General features: G+C 41.1%; 2 protein-coding genes across 4 annotated transcripts in view; both read right to left on the minus strand.

Moving 5' to 3' along the window:
• slc35f2 (solute carrier family 35 member F2) overlaps positions 1-2,906 on the minus strand; it is a 6,646-nt gene extending 3,740 nt beyond the window's left edge. Inside the window, exons 1-4 of one of the 2 annotated variants that reach the window (XM_089017583.1) lie at positions 2,767-2,906; positions 2,103-2,203; positions 1,844-2,016; positions 779-906 (exon numbers count right to left, since the gene is read on the minus strand). In XM_089017583.1, the coding sequence (XP_088873709.1) occupies positions 779-906; positions 1,844-2,016; positions 2,103-2,191 (390 nt within the window). In that variant the 5' untranslated portion in view covers positions 2,192-2,203; positions 2,767-2,906. The remainder of the gene's footprint in view (positions 1-778; positions 907-1,843; positions 2,017-2,102; positions 2,204-2,766) is intronic. The other variant, XM_089017584.1, reaches the window with a different exon arrangement.
• A 353-nt stretch (positions 2,907-3,259) lies between these two features.
• The window catches only part of LOC148886653 (unconventional myosin-VIIa-like), a 35,984-nt gene continuing 18,024 nt past the window's right edge, over positions 3,260-21,219 (minus strand). Inside the window, exons 24-42 of one of the 2 annotated variants that reach the window (XM_089017579.1) lie at positions 20,973-21,191; positions 19,174-19,491; positions 17,825-18,028; positions 17,573-17,749; positions 17,402-17,491; positions 17,196-17,323; positions 16,068-16,194; positions 15,763-15,882; positions 13,862-14,035; positions 13,546-13,773; positions 12,392-12,562; positions 12,208-12,325; positions 11,989-12,115; positions 11,754-11,923; positions 11,488-11,678; positions 11,289-11,413; positions 11,057-11,215; positions 9,968-10,121; positions 9,756-9,894 (exon numbers count right to left, since the gene is read on the minus strand). In XM_089017579.1, coding sequence (XP_088873705.1) covers positions 10,019-10,121; positions 11,057-11,215; positions 11,289-11,413; positions 11,488-11,678; positions 11,754-11,923; positions 11,989-12,115; positions 12,208-12,325; positions 12,392-12,562; positions 13,546-13,773; positions 13,862-14,035; positions 15,763-15,882; positions 16,068-16,194; positions 17,196-17,323; positions 17,402-17,491; positions 17,573-17,749; positions 17,825-18,028; positions 19,174-19,491; positions 20,973-21,191 — 2,949 coding nt within the window. In that variant the 3' untranslated portion in view covers positions 9,756-9,894; positions 9,968-10,018. Of the gene's footprint in view, positions 5,277-5,351; positions 5,472-6,835; positions 6,920-6,999; positions 7,117-7,193; positions 7,380-8,161; positions 8,269-8,367; positions 8,456-8,522; positions 8,637-9,551; positions 9,658-9,738; positions 9,895-9,967; positions 10,122-11,056; positions 11,216-11,288; positions 11,414-11,487; positions 11,679-11,753; positions 11,924-11,988; positions 12,116-12,207; positions 12,326-12,391; positions 12,563-13,545; positions 13,774-13,861; positions 14,036-15,762; positions 15,883-16,067; positions 16,195-17,195; positions 17,324-17,401; positions 17,492-17,572; positions 17,750-17,824; positions 18,029-19,173; positions 19,492-20,972; positions 21,192-21,219 lie in introns of those variants that run through there. The other variant, XM_089017578.1, reaches the window with a different exon arrangement.

Genomic DNA, 21,219 nt, shown 5'->3' on the forward strand with positions numbered 1-21,219 from the left:
TTTCCTCTTCCTTTTATCACTTTGCTGCTGTGAAATGTAAATGTGTCCACTGTGAGAGTAATAAAGGCTAATCCAATCCAATGCTTATTATAAAAGTTTTTTTTTTAATTAATGGCTTGCGGATACTCAAGGGTAGACTTATAATAATAATAATAATAATAAATTTCATTCATAAGCCCCTTACAAAACTCTCAAGGTCACTTTACAGTCACAGGATCAGTTTTTCTTTGGGTGAGCAGTGGCAGCCACATGCGCCAGTGTTCACGCAACCCGGAATAACTCAAATAGATAGAAAGTTAGCTAGCTAGAGAATCGATAATTAATAGATAGCTAGCTAGCCCGGAATAACTCAAATATATAAAAAGTTAGCTAGCTAGAGAATAGATAACTAATAGATAGCTAGCTAGTTAAATAACTAATAAATGTAGATCGCAAATACTAGTTGTTTACTGAAGGTGAGGCTTTATTTTTAAAAATACATTTTCACAATCATAAAATTAAAAAAAAAATGGTCTCGAAACAGAGCGGCTAGGACGCACTGCAAGTCAAATTATTAGCCTGACTTTTAACCTGAACAACTGAACGGAAAATAAAAGCTTCCAAGGGAACGAAGACTAAACAAGTGAGATAACATGGCCGCATAGTGATTCACTTCACACACTTATATGTGGTTGTGGTCAGAAAAAAAAAAAAAAACTCATCGCATAAATAAGATCAATGAAAGTCATAATTTCATATTTCATCAAATCAAACAATGGTGTACTTTCTATTGTCGCACCTGGATGCTGGTTAGCGTGGTGTAGCGGTAGGCCATGACAACCGTGTAGTTAGCCTCCACGTCGGCAAGACCCATCAGTAAGTACTTCCACCATTTGGTCTTCAGTACCTGCAGAAAATTTTGATCCCCTGTTGACATACAAAAAAAAACATAGCGCTAGTTTTATGACAGGTCCAAATGCACTTAGCCTTGCAGAGTCAATCACGGTGTATCAGAATGTAATGTATTGAAATGATAATCATCGCTAATACAGTGATCCCTTGGCTTACGAACTTAATTGGTTCCCAGACAGAGTATGTAAGGCGAAAAGTGTGTATCCCAAACATTAATTTCCCCTAGGAAACAATGAGAATATGCAATCCGTTCCCAGGTGCCTATAAAACATAATTTTCTACTTTCTAAACGTTAAAAATGTACACATAATATACCTTATTGTATGTATAATAAATGTGCTATGGTATTGTAATTAAAGAAATAAACTGTACTGTATAATAAAGTCATTTTATTTAGCTTTGTGATGGTCGTTGATGGCTTGATGGAATGGAGTGGGCGGTTTCATCAGCATTAAACACTTGATGAGGAACGTAGCCTTCTTCTTCCACCATCTTGAGGAATGATTCCTTGTAAGCTTTGGCAGCTTTATCGTCAGAATTGGCTGCCTTACCATCACGAAACACACTATGAATCCCTGTACGACACTTAAAGCTCTCGAGTGGAAATCATCAATTGATGACGAACTTCCAGGTTGCTTCTTGACGATATCCGAGTGAAGTTACCATGCTTTCTCTGCGATAAATAGCTTGTGCGGGTTATTTATGGAGCCTGATTGATGGGATATTTTAACCTTGCTGTCTATACTCTGCCTTTGAACTATCAATAAAGTTGAAACGAGTCCAAATTTTACTGAGTTTTCTTTCCATTTCCTCACTCTCTCTCTCTCTCTCTCTCTCTGTCGTCTGCCTATCTAGGCGTTCGTAAGCCGAGGTATCATTGTACTAATATTCGGAACGGAACTCGAAAATAACAGAACCGGCAATAATCCAGTAATATGAACTGGAGTCATACCTGTGTAGGTGCAGAGTATTGTGGAGTAAGCAAGCAGCAGCAGGGCGTAATTGAGGAAGCTCTGCAACATAGGCGTCTCCACACCGGCGTCCGCCAGGTACTGGCAACTTACCGCCGTGCCGCAGATCAATAGGGACAAGACTTGGCCCATGACCAGGGTTTTCAACAGATCCCTTGATAGGCGGGGGAGGGAATATCAATAACAGCTCCCTCGGATAACAAATCCAACAAAAACAATTTCACATTCCAAACACCCCACCATGTGAAGACATCTCTCAGTTTGTAATTGTACAAACCGCACGCCAACCTCAGTTTCCCACACAAGTTCTCGTCCGCTTGGGGCTCCATCGCTTGTCAGCCCTATAAGATTAGAAAAGGGGGGGAAAATGGAAAGGAATTAGCGTCTCGGGTCATTTATTAAAGGGGCGCATGGGACAAATCACACGGGAATATCCCGTGTTACCAATTAGCGATACTGTCCGAGGTTGCCTTGCTGGATAATGTAAAATGACTAATGGAAGTACAACTACTGAAATACAGTAAAGTCTCGTTATATCGATATTCAAGGGAGGAAAAAATATCGATATAACCGGGACTATCGATATATCCGACCAGTCTGCATGTAATTTTCTCCGTGCGTGCATAGAAATGGTATCGATATAACCGGGACTATCGATATATCGATATAACGAGACGATATAACGAGACTTTACTGTATATATAAATGTATTGAGACATGTTTTTCCTTACCAAAGGAAAAAAATCGTGGTTTACCTCACAAAAATGATTGTTACAAAATGATACTTGTACATTAAATTAACGTGGTTAGGGGGTGTAAATTATAAGTAGAAATTCGTTATTTCAGAAAATGATACATAAGTTTCAATGGCATTCAAAATACAGCAGAAATGAACAAAGCTTACCTCGGACTTCGCTTTGAGACTTTTAAGGATAAAACGGCGAAGTTTCACTCCAGTCCATTAATGCAAACGATAATTTTGAACCGGTATTATTCGAAGAAGCCGGTTGACACTACTGCCTCGCGTGTGTGTTCCAAGCCTTATCACGCTGCCGTACCGGAAGAGGACGCGTTCCTTCGTCTTTCTCCTCCTACTTTTCCCATTGCAGAAAAAATGACAGCCGGCGACTTTTGTGTTCGCTACCGTATTTTTTGGACACTTTAATATTGTTTGACTCTTTATCACCACTGCAGAGTATAATACGAAAGGACGGTAATTTAATGGCTTCCGCTTTCTCGCGTCTGACTTGGTAAATGGGCGTCGCGCAGAAATGACGTTTGTAACCCCGCCCATTCGACCACGGGGTCCATGCGTCATATTTCGGCGCGTCAACCTGTCGAACTCGTACAAAAATAAACAAACATAATAATAATAATTATAATAAAATTAGGTCAATTTCACAAGTGTTCGTCTCAAACATGCCATTAAATATATAAAATATTTTCCGGTTCATGCTACCTTAAACTAACAAACACACACAAATAAATACCTTTACATGTAAGAAAGCTAATACGGCTTGGTCGATTGCGCCATTCTATGTCGTTACTGTACTTTGTTACAGCGTGAAAAGTGTTATATAAATAAAGTTCTATTGTAATCTATGGTGTTCTGTGGACTCTTAACTATATCATTATTATTCTAGCATTGCTATGGCTAAAAATAACAGTTTTCCTGCATTTTGTAGTGTACACTTTTCCAACCAAAGATCTCTTTTGAGAGGGAGTTGATTTGCCCATTAACAAAATTTGCATAAGTAAATTACTTCCCAAGGTTTACTGTCACCATATGTGTAGGAGATAAGATTAGACACAAATGCAATGAGTGTATCAATATGCCATTAAAACGCAACATCGGACAGGACTTATAGTACATTTAGAAAAGGCATAGTTATAACAGAAATATTCTTCATTATAAAACTACATCATGAATCCATTCAAATACGACTCCTCTGCTGCCACAAAATACGATCTACATTGAAGGTAGAATAATCCCTCTCTTCTTTTCTTCTGTAAACTACTCTTATCCTGATTTGAAGGATGAATTCTTTGCACTGGTTTACGTGGAAAAATATCGGACCAAGGTTATCACACAGCGCAAGAATGATAATATTCGACTTTTCATTTTGCTTTGTTGAGCGCTATTCCATTATTTATTACAGAAAAGACATTTATTTGCAGCAAAATACAATTTATATCACAATACTGGATGTATGTATGTATAAATAACAGTACTATTTTTTTCTACTCAAAGTATTTGTTTTGTAGTATATTGTGACCGTTTAATTAGCGACACAAAGAGGGGAGAAATATTACCAATTCTTAAAATGACACGGTGATAAAGATTAGACAGAATAAGAAGTTATCATATCATATTTACAAGTTTCATGCTTAGCTGGCGAAGCAAACAAAAGGCGCAGATGTCCTGAGGTCAATCTAAATTTAACAGACACAGCAAGTTAAACTGTCATCTTCATCTAGGAGATCTGGCCTTGGACAGAATTTAGGACTTGGGAAACTGCTTTATCACCGAAGTAATTTACGACTTGAAACTCCTTCACAGGAAGAGCTCCTTAGCCAGGTTACAAATTTATCAGATCATGGAAGAGACAATGTTTTATTGCTTACAGCTGTTCGCACTTAGAACTCAAGAGGCGTGGTATTCTAATCAAGAAAACGATGTTTTACTAATGTATCACTTTAATTTGCGTATACTCTCAATAAATAGCTTGGCAGAGGGCTGCGGAATTCAGGCGTCTGTCATGAATGGCTACGTCTCCTGCCGGCAGTAAAAGACAATCTTTCTATGTTCGAGCCTTTGTCCAGAGTGTCCGATCGAACATCGATGACGCACGGCAAGCCAGCAATTACAAGTAAAAAGTACTGTGCATGTTAGCCTGCTTTTAATCAAACAAAAAATACATTATGGTGTGTTCCAAAGTCATTTATTGCTGTTGACAAATGCTGGAAAATTTTTAAAACTCCTGTCAAATCGTGTTCTACTTTATATATAAAACAAATTTGATATGGTGATGGTGTCCCTGGCATGTGTTGTTTGCTTGAAACATAAATGTGCTTACCTTACAAGTAGTTAGCTTCCTGAAACATCTTCAAGATAAATCTGCTAGAAAGAAACTGAACAAAATGCATCATTTTTTGAACGGTGTCAAAAAACAAAAAAATATATAAATAATATTGTATGACGCACCACCTTTTGGGTGGAACTTTCAAAATAAAAAGTTAACTGGAAGGCAACTAGTGAGTGTTAAGGGCCAAAATGACAACAGGTTTTCATTCAACCCACGATGGCGACGCCGGGTTGTTTCACTTGCTGGTGCATCGAGAGCTTCGTTGTTTGGTCATGGTGGTTAGCATTTGACTTATGTATGAGGTCAGAAGGTCATCCATTTTGTAGCCCTGGGGGTGGATTACAATTCAAAATAGCCGTGTGTTATCAACGTGAGAAATGGCGGAGCTCAGACGGGTACTTACCAGCGCGGTTTCACAAAGCAGCTTGCTACCTCGCACCAGGTTGCCAATGGTGATGTGGAAATAGGTGTTGCCGCTACTCCAGTTGGAGATTTTGGTGAAGGGGTGAGTGGTTAGAATGTCCTATCGGAAACAACACGGTTAATAAATGAGTGAGTGAGTGAATTAATCAATGAATGAACAAACGAGCGAGCGAATAGATGGCTGGATGAATGGATAGACGGATAGCTAGCTAGCTAGCTCTCTCGCTATTTATCTATTTGTTTATCTATTTATTTACCCATTTATGTATGTATTGCCTACCTATAGCTAGCTAGCTCTCTAGCAAGCTAGCTCTCTGGCTAGCTCTCTAGCTACTTTTCTATTTGTTTATCGATTTATTTATTTATGTATTGCCTACCTAGCTAGCTAGCTAGCTCTTTAGCAAGCTCTCTCGCTATTTATCTATTTATTTACCCATTTATTTATGTATTGCCTACCTAGCTAGCTAGCTCTCTAGCAAGCTAGCTCTCTGGCTAGCTCTCTAGCTACTTTTCTATTTGTTTCTCTATCTATTTATTTATTTACCCATTTATTTATGTATTGCCTACCTAGCTAGCTAGCTAGCTCTCTAGCAAGCTAGCTCTCTAGCTACTTTTCTATTTGTTTCTCTATTTATTTAGTTGCCCATTTATTTATGTATTACCTACCTAGCTAGCTAGCTCCCTAGCAAGCTAACTCTCTAGCAAGCTCTCTAGCTACTTTTCTATTTGTTTCTCTGTCTATTTATTTATTTACCCATTTATTTATGTATTACCTACCTAGTTAGCTAGCTCTCTAGCTAGCTCTCTATCTATCTATCTATCTATCTATCTATCTATCTATCTATCTATCTATCTATCTACCCATTTATTTATGTATTATCTACCTAGCTAGCTAGCTATCAAGCTAGTTCTCTAGCTCTTTAGCTAGATAGCTAGCTAAAAAGCTAGCTTTTTGGAGAGCTAGCTAGCTAGAGAGTTAGCTTGCTCAAGAGCTAGCTTGCTAGTGAGATAGCTAGCTACAGACATAGCTAGCTAGAGAGCTAGCTAGGTAGATAATACATGAACAAAGGGGTACATAAATAGGTAGATAAATAGAGAAATAATAGGAAAATGAATTAAGAGATAACTAAATAACTAACTAAATAAATAATCTGCAACATATACAAATACATGGGTAAATAAATAAATAGATAAATAGAGAAAAAAAATAGATAACCAACCAAATAAATAAATAATACAATAAATAATATAAATAAATGAAAATGAATGAATGAATGAATGAATGAATAAATGAATAAATAAATAAACAAACAAATAATCCGCTTCCTTCCAGTAAAGTGAGATTACATGGATGACGCACCATTCAATATTTAAAAAATAATAAAAATAATACACGGCTCAGGGGAGCTATTCAAACTGAAATTTGGAATAAAAAATAAATTATAAAAAAAAAGTAGTGCCTACCTTTGACTTTGGGTCAATCAGACTCACTCCATGTTTGTTTATGGCGATCAGAAGGGTTTCTGGGTAATTTGGATCAGTGGTTTGCTGCATCAAAACAAAATCTTATCAAACGTGGTGGGGATGACATTCAATCCATGACGTTTGGGCGATTAGGATTTTAGTACCTTAACCTCAAAGAAAGCTGAACCAAAAGTAGCCCACTTGTAGATCATTTTGAGGAAGGACAGTTTGGCTTCTTCTCTCGTCTTTCCGGAATGTTTGTTAAACACTGACATGATTGACTGATTGACAAACAAAATTTTTCATTGGATCAATAAGCAGTTCAACATGGAAACCAAACATGGCATCCTGAGTTTACCCTCTTCCAGTCATCGGTGGACAGATGTCGGCTCTGGTCTTGAGGAACTAGGTCTTTGAGGATCTTGGCCATGTTCTGGAAGTGAGACTTGTCCTCCTCGAATTTCACCCTGTAGATAAGCGCCGCTAGCTGCTGCACTTCCTCTTTGGAGCATTTGTGGTAACCTCGCAGGTACTTTGGCAGCTCCTACACAGAAGACCAAAAAAAAGAATTACATTGGAGAATTGTTGACTTGATTAAGCTCGCATCTGTGTCGTACAGGAGTGGTCCATCGATGAAAAGGTTGCTTCAATCATCATCTGTACTTCTTTGAAGGTGTCTGACGTTTCGCTTCTTATCCAAGAGGCTTCGTCAGCGAACTATTCTTTTTGCTGGTAGTTTTGGCCCTATATATATCCCTACTGTGCCAGCCTCTGCTATGATTGGTCCCTGCTCTCAAGCTGGGGGGGAGCAGAGGACTACTCCCTGCAGTTACACTGATTACTTCTATTGTCCTGCATGAGTATGGGGGTCTACGACTGGCCCGATTGCCCCATTTACTCTGGTATCACCTCATCATCATAACTAAGCCTATGTGGCCTAAGAAGTCTGTTGTACAAACGATACAACTTGAACCTCACCCCACCATGGCGATTTAGTGAAGGGTTTTGCTGTTTTATGAAAATAGCTTCTTTTACTCCCCCTTTCAAACCATCTATTTTCTTTCGCTAAGATTTTAACCTCATTGTAGTCAAATGAGTGGTTGCTAGCTTTTAGGTGCATGTGCACTGCAGATTGAGGCCCAAAAATTTAGTTCGCTGACGAAGCCTCTTGGATAAGAAGCGAAACGTCCGACACCTTCAAAGAAGTACAGATGACGGCTGAAGAAATCTTCTGATTAAGCTAGGAACATCAAAAGTGTATTTTTTGAAACTAGTAAACAATAGTTTAGTTTATCTTTAATTAAGATCGAAGAACATCTAATATACTTGGTAGTAGTGGAAAATGGAGTCCGCCATGGAGTCCCTCCCGGGCATGGTGTTGGTCCACAGTTTTTTCATGAAGAACACCTGGTAGGTTAGCGAAGGTACTGCGCCTGCACACACGGGTGGGATATAAGGTCAAATATATTTTTTTGGCTTGTGGGAGTCAAGTTTGGCACATGTGTTTTGGATTTTTGTAATTTTTTTTTAACCGTCTTTCACGTGTCTGGCTTTCTTGATCCAGTCGGTCAAGTGGCGCACAAAGTCAAAGAAGAAGTCACCGTCGGGTACGCTAATGACCTGAAAAAAAAAAAATGAAAATACATCATCACAACTGGAATTTTCTCCATAAATCAATCTTTCATACCTTATCGGTGATCTTAACAAAAAGACTAAAACCCTCCGATGATTTCAGCATCAAACGTCCTGAAATGTTGTGGCAGAAATCTTTGGCTTTGGTGCTCGACTCCACTTCGAACACCTGCGAACGCAAACGGAGCGAAGTGTTTGCGATCAAACAGACAACCAAAGTGTATAAAGACCGCGCATTGGATCACATTGGTTATTTGTAACTCATTCACTGCCAATGTGCAAAAAAAATGTGTCCAATCCAGTGCCAGGGTTTTTGTCATTTTCACTCAAATTCCAGGACTCACATAATATTGAGTTTTAGCACTACATAAAAATTCAATTGAGTGTAAGAAACCTTAAACTCTCTAATTTCATCAGAAAAAAATAGTCAATTCCTAAGTTATATGGGTCTGGAGTTATCTGAGATTGAAATGGGGGCAGCTGTACAAAATACAAAAAAAGACTTAATTCCTAAATAATATAGGTCTGGAGTTATATGAGCTTGAAATGAGGGCAGATGTCCAAAACACAATGCAATATCATCAGAAAAAAGAGTTAATTCCTAAATTGTATGGGTCTGGAGTTATCTGAGATTGAAATGGGGGCTGTTGTACAAAATACAGTACAATATAATAAATATTGATTTATATAGCGCTTCAGCAACAGCTGAACAAAGCGCTAACATGGACAAAAGGCAAATGATGCCCCCTCGTGGAAGGGAAAAACATTGCCAGAGGTCTGACCAGTGCTTTAAGGGTTTTATGGGTCTGGTGTTATGAGATTGAAATTGGGCCGGCTGTACAAAATACAATACATATTGATTTATACAGCGCTTTACAATAGATGAACAAAGCGTTAACATGGACAAAAGGCAAATGCTACCCCCTCGTGGAACATTGGTCTGACAAACGCTTTATCGACACCCCCCGAAAGAAAAACCAAAACCCGAACAAATTCAGGAACGGCGCTTCACGTCACGCTTTTCAATTCCCGAATACATTCGGGAATGGCAGTAAATGAGTTAATATTAACCCCCCCCCCATACCTCATCCGAGTCATCCGGGAAATAAACTTTGTGGAAGATCTGTGTGGTTTTGTGCTGGATGGCTTCCACCTCCACCAAATGAGGAGGGTATTTCCTCGACCCATTTCTATCACAAACGACAAGCCGAGTGAGATCCATCGAGTCGATCAGAAGAACCTGGACCAGAGTATGCAGGCGAGTGTTTCACCGTAACGCTTTCTGCAATCGTTGCATGCAATCCGGAGCCAGTGGGTAGTGCTTCTTGGCTTGGAGGAACTTCTGGATGTGAGGTAGCAAGATGTTGCTAGGAGGAAACAAACCTGTACAAAGCCACAGGAGCTCCCATCCTTTCTCCTCGCTATACCTGAGAAGACACCTTAATGTCCACACACAAACGTCCTTTGACGCCAGCGTCCGTTGGGGTTGGTTGAACTTACTTGACGTGATTGTCGGTGAGCTGTTTGACGATCTGACAGAAGATCTCGTCTTTAAGTGGCTCTGCTTTCAGGGCTCCCTCGAAGATCTGATCGGTGAGTTCGTTGACCGAGCGTGCTCGTTTGGACGGGTAATCGCCCATGTACTTCATCACAGGTATGGCCGTGGTTAAGGCTGTAAACAGCTAAGAGTGACTTAACTCATTCACTGCCAAACAATGTGCAAAAATGTGGCCACTCTAGTGCCAGGGTTTTTGTCATTTTCACTCAAATTTCACGACCCACAGAATATTGAGTTTAGGACTACGGAAACATTCAATTCAGCGTAAGAAACCTTAGATTTTCTTATTTTATCAGAAAAAAAAGAGTTAATTCCAAAGTTATCTGGCTCTGCAGTTATCTGACCTTGAAATGGGGGCAACTGTACACAATACAATACAACACATACTGTATTGATTTACAGGTAATATCCAACTTATGACCAAGTTCCGTTCCGAACAAAAGGTTGTAAGTCAAAGTGGTCGTAAGTCGAAATACATTCAAAATGTTGAATAGAGACTCGGAGGCTAAATGACTCGCAAACTCCCTCCTCTGGTGCCATCACACAGTCGATTGCTGTGCGAGTGAGATGCTGGCTGGCTGGCCAAAATTGTTGTACGTGTTGCCTGCCTGCTAGCGTGTTGGGATGCCAGGCGTATAATTAAAATTGTTAAAAATAGGGTCTAGAGGTCGTGGTTGTAAGTACAGGTGGTTGTAAGTCGAGCCGGTCGTAAGTCGGATGTTACCTGTATGTAGCGCTTTAACAACAGCTGAAGCTGCAACAAAGCGCTAACATGGACAAAACGCAAATGCTGCCATCTCGTGGAAAGGAAAAACATTGCCAGAGGTTTGACCAGCGCTTTATCGGCAATGGCATTCAATGAGTTAAAATGACTGCGGGGTGGACAGTCTCAGCAAATCCGATGGTCTCAAGAAGAAACTGAACTAGATGTGAGTAAATTTCTCACTAGAATTAGCGCAGATACAGTAGCTCTTGGCTAGTGTTAGCACCAAGATCGTTTTAGGGCTATTGGTGTAATTCATCAAGGATATCCATGAAAGCCTGGCAGGCCTCCTGGGAAAGTTCCTCGTGGGCTAAAACCTTCTTCAGGAGAGGCTGCTTGAGTGGGCTCCCTGTTGCAGCTCCAAAGACGTTCCTTCCCTCGAGTCTTGGAGATCATCACTCGGCCCAGAGTACTTTTGGGAGGAGGCCTGAAGACAACGATGATTTGTTCCAATTGTATCTTGGGGAAATGTTTAGCGTACATAAAAAGTATCAGGAGACCTAAAGTAATCGTAGGAGAACTCCTCCAGAGTGTACGCTTTGCTTTTATCTTCGCTATTTGCCAGGCTCATCTGGGACAAGGTGACGGATTCTCGACGCTGATCCGGAGTCATCGTCACCAGTTCCTTTGAGGAACCAACAAGACAGGCTTGGAATAAGGAACCCGATAACGAGACTTAGTCAGTCTGGCCTCACTCACCACGATGTCGTATTGAGGTCTGGTGACCGTGGGTAGAACGTAGACGCAGTCTGCCGGGAAATCTCCTCGTTGTTTGGTCCTGTCGTTGATCCCGTGAGCCCATCCAGAGTTCATCACGTGGTCACCATCGTGTTCATCTAGTATGATGAGATCTCCTTTGGAGAAACTCAGGAAGGTGGACTCTGTACCTGCTCGGTGATCAAGACCAAACATTGAATGAAGTCAGTGAACATTTCTTCTATTATCCGGACTTAGCAGAGTCTCACCAGGGTTGGGATAGTCCATGAGTCCAACCACAAACTTGGAACGCTTCCTCAGACCTTCTAAGAATGCCACGACTAGATCCCTGATGTCCTCCGCATTGTTAGACGTGAACGTGTACTCATCTCCTTTGACGGTGGCCAGCGTAAAACTCTGGCCTTGGAGTTTTCCTCCTCTGGAAAGGTTTCACACAAAAAAAAGCTCAGCGGTAGAAGACCCATGAGATAACGTGGACCATACCTGCTACTGGAGACAGCAATGATTTCTGGGAAGGAAAGTTCCAGAAGGACCTGTTCCTGCTCGTCCACAAAGTAAACGCCGGTCCAGTTGACCGCGACAATAACGTCATTCTTGGGCAGGCTCGGTCCTGTCAAGCATTAAGATCAGAAACCATAAAATGGACAGTGAGAACTTCAAGGTGACCAAGAATGGTCACGTTAGCTCTTCTGTGAGACCAACCGGAGAATTTGAAGGCCTCGTAGAAGCGCGAAAACAGCAAAGGCCACTTGAGTCGAGCGAAAGACACCACGTCTTCCTTTACTTTCTGGGTGTTGGGTCTTCGCTTACTGTAGAGCCCCTGGATGGACGACATTTTTAGCGATGGCATCCAAACGACAGAAACGTCAGGTTCGTGGAGCGCTACCTTCTTGTGGGCAGTGGCGATAAGCTGAGCCCATTTTTCGGTGGTCTTGGCGGAGGTGATCTCTCGATCGGGGAGGTAGGACGGGATGAGGCTGAGGAGGCGATCGTATAGGATATCCACGCCGTAATCCACGTAGTACTGTTGAGAGGCTAGCTCAGCTAGATCCTCTTCCTTATGGGGAAAAAAAACTTCAAGATCTTCAGGAGAAAAGACTAACTCATCCACTGCCGGACGATATGCAAAAACGTCTACAGTGCCAGGGTTTTTGTCATTGTCACTCGAATTCCAGGACCCACAGATATTCACTTTTAGGACTACATAAACATTCAATTCAGCGTAAGAAACCTTAGACTCTGATTTTATCAGAAAAAAGGGTTAATTTCTAAGTTATATGGGTCTGGAGTTATCTGACCTTGAAATAGGGGCAGCTGTACGAAATAATAATAATAATAATAATAATAATACATTTGATTTCTAAGCACCTTTCAAAACTCTCAAGGACACTTTGCAGTCACAGGATCAATTTGTTTCTGTGGGTGAGCAGCGCGCGCCGGCGTTCACTAAACCCGGAAGTAACTCAAATAGATAGAAAGCTAGCTAGTTAGCTAGCTAATAGATAATACAATACATATATATTGATTTATATAGCACTTCAACAACAGCTTATGGTGCAACAAAGCGCTAACATGGACAAAAGGCAAATGCTGCCCCCTCGTGGAAGGGAAAAACATTGCCAGAGGTCTGACCGGCGCCTTATCAACACCCCCATGTAAGAAAAACCAACACTCGAACAAATTTGGGAATAATAATGATAATGATGAATAATATTAACAATAACAAAAAATAATAATACATTTAATTTATAAGCGCCTTTCAAAACTCTCAAGGTGACTTTACAGTCACAGGATAAGTTTTTCTGTGGGTGAGCAGCGGCAGCCACATGTTCCAGCGTTCACTCAACCCCGAATAACTCAAATAGAACGAAAGTTAGCTAGCTAGCTAGCTAATAGATACCTAATAGATAGCTAGCTAGCTTATAGATAGCTTAATAGATAGCAAATATATAGCTAGCTAGACAGCCAGCTAGCTAGCTATGCCGTCAGCTCACTTCTGAGCGATCTGAAATATGATCAGGACAAAAATGGCGATTTTACCCTCTCGCAGCGGTACTCTCCGAATTTCACCCCACGAACAATCTGTTGATAAATGAGATTCGTAGCAACGTAGTCGTTAGCGGGGTCGTGCCACGGAGTGAAAATCTCCTTCCTGAAGAAAAGCCGCCATGGAGCGTTGCGCTCTTGGGCGCCTTGCTCCTTAGCGTACTGCTCGCATTGGGAGACAGCGTCCATGACGTGGTCATTGCTGCTTCCTAACGATGACACCTGACGCAGAAAGATGAACGAGATTCTTTATTATGTAATTTTTTGATTCTCCGTATTTGTCATCGATTCATCGATGAAAGCGACGTACTTTGTCGAAGAGAGCGATGTACAAGGAAAACCCAAAACGATCCACTAGGTTGATTTTGTCTGCCAGAGCGTTGCAAAGCTCGCTGGCCGTGGTGGCCGAATCCGCCAGGAGGGTCTTGGTGGTCCCATCCATAAACGTGACGGGCAGCATGATTGGCTTCTTTGATTTTGTAGCCTGTGGGATGAAGAAATATTGGAGTCAATCAAAATTTTATATGCTATTATCGTATTTTCTGGTGTACAAGGCGCACCGGATGATAAGGCGCACCCTCAACGAATGGTGAATTTTCAAAAATTACCATATATATGGCGCACCGTTGTATTAGGTGCACTCCCAATGAATTGTGAATTTTCAAACGGTTCCCATATATAAGGCGAACCGGAGTATAAGGCGCACCCCCAATGAATGGTGAATTTTGTAACTTTCTCCATTTGTAAGGCACACCGTAATATAAGGCGCACCCCCAATGAATGGTGAATTTTGTAACTTTCTCCATTTGTAAGGCACACCGTAATATAAGGCGCACCACCAATGAATGGTGAATTTTCAAACGGTTCCATATATAAGGCGCACCGGAGTATAAGGCGCACCCCCAATGAATGGTGAATTTTCAAAAATTACCATATATATGGCGCACCGTTGTATTAGGTGCACTCCCAATGAATTGTGAATTTTCAAACGGTTCCCATATATAAGGCGAACCGGAGTATAAGCCGCACCCCCAATGAATGGTGAATTTTCTAACTTTCTCCATTTGTAAGGCACACCGTAATATAAGGCGCACCACTAATGAATGGTGAATTTTCAAACGGTTCCATATATAAGGCGCACCGGAGTATAAGGCGCACCCCAATGAATGGTGATTTTTCTAACTTTTTCCACACATAAGGAGTATAAGGCGCACCCCCCCCCCCCCCCAATGAATGGTGAATTTGAAAGTTTTTTTCCATATATAAGGCGCACCGGAGTATAAGGCGCACCCCGAATGAATGGGGAATTTTCAAATGTTTTCCATATATAAGGCACAGGGGAGTATTAGGTGCACCACCAATGAATGGTGAATTTTCAAACTTTTTCCATATATAAGGAGCACCGGAGTATAAGGCACACCCCCAATTAATGGTGAATTTTAAAACTTTTTCCATATGTAAGGCGCACCCCCACCCTCAACGAATGGTGAATTTTCAAACGTTTTCCATATATAAAGTGCACCAGAGTATAAGGCGCACCCCCACTTCCAATGGTGAATTTTAAAACTTTTTCCACATATAAGGTGCACCGGAGTATAAGGCGCACCCACAATTAATGGTGAATTTTCAAAATGTTCCATATATATAAGGCGCACCCCCAATGAATGGCAAATTTTCAAACTTTTTCCATATATAAGGAGCACCCCCATTTAATGGTGAATTTTAAAACTTTTTCCATATGTAAGGCGCACCCCCACCCTCAATGAATGGTGAATTTTCAAACGTTTTCCATATATAAAGTGCACCAGAGTATAAGGCGCACCCCCACTTCCAATGAATGGTGAATTTTAAAACTTTTTCCACATATAAGGTGCACCGGAGTATAAGGCGCACCCACAATTAATGGTGAATTTTCAAACTTTTTCCACATACAGTAAAGTCTCGTTATATCGATATCGGATATATCGATAGTCCCGGTTATATCGATACTATTTCTTTGCACGCACGGAGAAAATTACATGCAAACAGGGTCGGATATATCGATAGTCCCGGTTATATCGATATTTTTTCGGACTCCCTTGAATATCGATATAACGAGACTTTACTGTATAAGGCGCAGGGTCATCTTTTGACGAAAATCAAGGCTTTTTTGGTGCGCCTTACATTGGAAAAGATGTGGTATTTTTTTTTGTTTTTGTTTTTTAGACTTACTTGTAACTCCAACCAAGATGGCGGCTGCGTCCGCGTACGGTTGACAAACGTCCTACGCAGTCTTTCCTCACAATACGGAGCGTAACCGGGTGGGCCGTTGACCAGGAATGTCCGCAAATACTGACCAGGCCCGAAGAGAAAGTTTAGTGTTGCTTTTCACAATTAAAATTGATCAGGATACAAAATAATAACTGACCAAATGATTATGGATCGATGTTGATGACGATGTTTATGATAATGACTAAAAACAGTTCTGTTATATTAAGTTAAGTGTTTTTTAAAAAAATGAATTCCCTTTGTTTTACCTTGACAAACTTCTCCGAGGGCGCAAAGCAGCCGACACAGAGAGACAAGAGGATCCAACCACGGGCGTGGCTGCTTTTCGATGGATTCTGAGAGAGCTGCTTGCAGATCTGACAGTAGATCTCATCCCTAGAGTGGGAAGGTGGAGAGGCGGTTGGGGGAGAATCCAGATTGGAATCGATTTAACGTGAACTTGTGAAATTGTTTGTGAGTACAGTGATACCTCGATTTACAAACCCCTTGGCTGACAAACTTTTCGGTTTACAAATGTTAAATTTATGAAAATTTTACTTTGGCATACGAACTATTTTTCGGGATACACACGGAACTGCCACAATGAGTGATGTGTCGTTCGCGAACGAGCCCGTTCTCCTAACAAGAAAATGACAGCTGGCTTGTTTTTGTCCTCTATTCCCCGCCCCCAGTCTTCAGTTAAAGCCATGTGATTGGTCAAGAACGCAGCAGTGACGGGAGGTGGTTTAAACATTAAAGAGACAGGCAGACGAAAGAGAGAGAGTGACAAAATGGATAGAAACCAGTAAAATTTTGGACTCGTTTCAACTTTGATAGTTCAAAGGCAGAGTGTAGACTGCAAGGTTAAAATTCCCATCAAATAACTCGCACAAGCCATCTGTACACTTGATGCAAAAAGCTATCAACCTAGCTAAACAGAACACAATTGATGAGGAACTAGGTAAAATTATCGCAGAGAAAGCACCTGCAAGGGATCATTCCTCAAAATGGTGAAAGAAGAAGGCTATGTTCCTCATCAAGCGTTTAATGCTGATGAAACCGGCCACTCCATTCCATCAAGCCATCAACGACCATCACAAAGGTAAATACATTGACTTTATTATACAGTACAGTTTATTTCTTTAATTATAATACCATAGCACATTTATTATACATAAAATAAGGTATATTTTGTGTAGTTTTAAGGCTTAGAAAAGTAGATAATTATGTTTTATGGGGACCTGGGAACGGATTATTCTCATTTTAATGGTTTCCTATGGGAAATTAATTTTTGGGATACACACTTTTCACCTTACACACTCTGTCTGGGAACCAATTAAGTTCGTAAGCCAAGGTATCAGTGTAAAAGGTTTCGTGTCAAGTCTATCGTCGGTCACCTGAGGGCTGGCCTCAGGATGCCATTTCCGATGATGAAGTGAAGTTTTTCCAGGTTGGAGGTGGGTCGGTCCTCCAGCATGCTGTTCCCCTGGAGGTTGTAATCGCCGTCGGTGAGCCGCCTGGTAACCTGCAATATTTAATCGTCAACAGCGGAGTTCAAATTTGCTCGCATCGTACGTTCTGAATGACTAAACGCTGCCCATACCTCTTCGGTGATTTTGGACTTCCTTTTCAGGGTGAGAGAGACAAGTTTATGTCGGACGCTGTTCCTCTTTTGGCTTTCTATGGAGGTGTTCTGGAGGTACAATGAAAAAAAAATGGCGAATGTATTAGCTGGTATGCTAATTTTTGTAGGGAAGACACGTCAGTCCCTAACCTCTACGTCAAACTGGAGTTCCTGCAACTCCCTCTTGTAGGTTCGCTTGCCGAGTGTCTCGTAGATTTTGGTCATGACGGGAATCTTTTCGCTGCCGTCGTTGAGGACCAGCTGGCATTTGGGCTCGGGCAGATCGCCCATGAAACGTAGCACGGTGATCCAAACGGCTAACGCGGCCTAGCGGACGAGACATCGGTGAAGATGAGCTTTGGTTGGGTGTGGCTTGGGGTTGGTGTGTAGATCCAGACTCACCAGCTGGTCTCCTTCGTCTTCGTGAAAGAGTAACGGCTGCTTGAGAGGTCGTCTGATGTGCGTGTAGGTGGACACGCCTTGGAAGTACGTGGCGGCAAATTTGGAAAATTTGTACTCGGATAGATCTTCGTCGTCTTCGTCTGGTAGCGGCAGAGCTTCGTTTACCACTTCAGCTTCTTCGCCGCGGGGTACGTTCACTAAGTCCTGAGCAGAATCACATACAAAAAGAATTCAATGAGTTCATCTGAATTAATTGTCATCAGGTGTAAATACAACTGACTTGAAATAAAGTATTTCGTTAGTCCCCAAAACAACAATCTACCATGCCCATACCACCTCAAAGCCGCCAGGGTCTTGGGTAGTGGTCTGGGATCAATGAGTTAATCTGAATTAATAGTCATCATGTGTATATACACCTCACTTGAAATAAACTCTTACGTTAAATCTCCCAAAACAACAATCTACCATGCCCATACCACCTCAAAGCCGGCAGTTCCTGGTTGGGAAGCGGCCCGGGATCATTGAGTTAATCTGAATGAATTGTTATCATGTGTACATACACTTCACTTGAAATAAATTCTTCCCTTAGTACCCAAAACAACAATCTACCATGCCCATACCACCTCAAAGGCGGCAGGTGTCTGTCCTGGTTGGGAAGCGGTCCGGGATCAACGAGTCCATCTGAATTAATCGTCATTATGTGTATATACAACCCACTTGAAATAAATTCTTGTGTTAGTCCCCAAAAGAACAATCTACCATGCCCATACCACCTCAAAGCCGGCAGTGGCCTGTCTGTCCTGGTTGGGAAGTGGTCCGGGATCAATGAATTAATCGTCATCATGTGTAAATACACTTCACTTAAAATAAATTCTTCCCTTAGTACCCAAAATAACAATCTACCATGCCCATACCACCTCAAGGCCGGCAGTGTCTTGTCTGTCCTGGTTGGGAAGAGGTCCGGGATCAATGAATTAATCGTCATCATGTGTAAATACACTTCACTTAAAATAAATTCTTCCCTTAGTACCCAAAATAACAATCTACCATGCCCAGACCACCTCAAAGCCGGCAGTGTCTTGTCTGTCCTGGTTGGGAAGTGGTCCGGGATCAATGAATTAATCGTCATCATGTGTAAATACACTTCACTTAAAATAAATTATTCCCTTAGTACCCAAAATAACAATCTACCATGCCCATACCACCTCAAAGCTGGCAGTGTCTTGTCTGTCCTGGTTGGGAAGTGGTCCGGGATCAATGAATTAATCGTCATCATGTGTAAATACACCTCACTTGAAATACATTCTTCCATTAGTCCCCAAAATAACAATCGACCATGCCCATACTACCTCAAAGCCAGCAGGAGCTTGTCCTTCCTGGTTGGGAAGCGGTCCGGGATTACCCAAGAATCCAAACATACGGTCCACCATATCCGAATGGTCCACCGGCTGCTCCCTCTCCTTCTCCATTTGCTCCAGCAGCTCCTTTTTCCGCCGCGCCTCCTCCCGCTCCTCACGCTCACGTTCCTCCTGCTGCCGGGCCAGCTGGCTCAGGCGCTCCTGGTGCTTCCGGTCCGCTTCGGCCTTGGCGCGCCTCGCCGTCATCTGGTTGCGGAGACGTTCCTCCTCAGCCAGACGCTGGCGCTCGGCTTCCAAACGATGCTGCAGCTGGATGGCAAGTGGCGAAATAAACTCATATTTTGTAATTTAATAATAATAATAATAATAATACATTTCATTTATAAGCACCTTTCAAAACTCTCAAGGTCACTTTACAGTCACAGGATAAGTTTTTTTCCGTGGGTGAGCAGTGGCAGTCACATGCGCCAGTGTTCAATCAACGCGGAAGTAACTCAGTTAGAAAGCGAGCTAGCTAGCTTAAATATAGCTAATAGATAGCCAGCTAGATGGCTAGCAAGCTAGATAGCCATATAGCTAATAGATAGCTAGCGAGATAGCCAGCAAGCTAGCGAGATTTAGAAGTCGCGTCGGAATTGGAAAAGTGACGTTTGAAAGGGGTTACTATTCTAAAATTGAATAATAAACGGAGATTAAAAACCATGTTTTAAAAAGTAAGAAGTATTTATTCAAAATGTAATGTCACAACATGAAACAAAGAATCATTTGTCCATCGAACAAAAAAAGTACAAAAAAAAATAAATAATAATAATACATCCATTCATTTTCCAAACCGCTTCATCCTCAATAGGATCGCGAGGGGTGCCTATCCCAGCCGTCTTCGGGTAATAGGCAGGGGGGACACCCTAATTGGTTGCTAATAATAATAATAATAATAATAATAATAATAATGGGGAAAATTTGCATTAATATTAATATTAAAGTTAATAAAAAATAATCTTAATAATAATAATAATAATATTTTTTTTAAAAGGAGAAATTACGTTTTTGCATTAATATTAATATTAATATGAATATGAACATTAACATTATTAGTAATATAAATATAAATATTAGTATTCATATTAATTAATAATAATAATAATAATAATATATTTTTTTTAAAAGGAGAAAATAAGTTTTTTTGATGGCACAACAAAATTCATCCAAGAATTACAAGGAAAAAGGGCAATTGGAAATTAAATGCTAATTTTACTTGAAAATGTCATTGATCCGAAAAGCCAAATAATTACCGTAAGCCGGTTATCAGAGTACAGCAAACGCCCAAAAAAACATTAAAAAAAATTATAATTTAAAAATAAAAACAAAACTAATTTTGGAAATGTAATGACAAACATGAAGAAAAAGTCCAAAGTAGTAAACAAAACTGACAATCTGAATCAATATTTTTTTTTAAACAAATACTATCGAAACAGATTTGAGGTGACTTTGTATATAAGCACCAAGTATAAACATCCCGTAAGGCACAGGTATCAAAGTCAAGGCCTAGGGGCCAAATCCGGCCCGTCACATCCTTTTTTTCGGCCCGCGAAAGCAAATCCAACTTGTGAAATTCCATGAAACCCTAACCAAAATGTCATATTTTTTTTTATTTAAACCACAATAACAGTCATTATTCTTGACTTCAGAGAATAAATGACTAAGGCGTCCCGTTAGCAAAAATAAGCGTGTCTTTGCGGGATGCTAACGTAACACAAAAAGCAGTAGTAAACATAATAATGTGTATTTACCTCCGCCCTGAGCCTCTGGCCGAGGCGTCTGGCTATCATGCCCCTGGTGTAGGCCTGGATGGTCAACACGGCGCGGAGACGCCGCCAGAACATCTGGCGGATGAGGAAGCCCTTGCAGCGGGCCTGGATTAGAGCCACGCAGCGCCGAGTGGCGCGGTAGCGCTTGTAGTACTTTTTGGCCCGGTAGACGGCTTGCAGACGCAGGAACCCGCAGCGCATCTGGAAGGCAGATATGTAAATTTAACGT

Source organism: Hippocampus bargibanti, linkage group LG16 (genome assembly GCF_051943395.1).
Source record: "Hippocampus bargibanti isolate YZ-2025 linkage group LG16, ASM5194339v1, whole genome shotgun sequence".
Classification (NCBI taxonomy): domain Eukaryota; kingdom Metazoa; phylum Chordata; class Actinopteri; order Syngnathiformes; family Syngnathidae; genus Hippocampus; species Hippocampus bargibanti.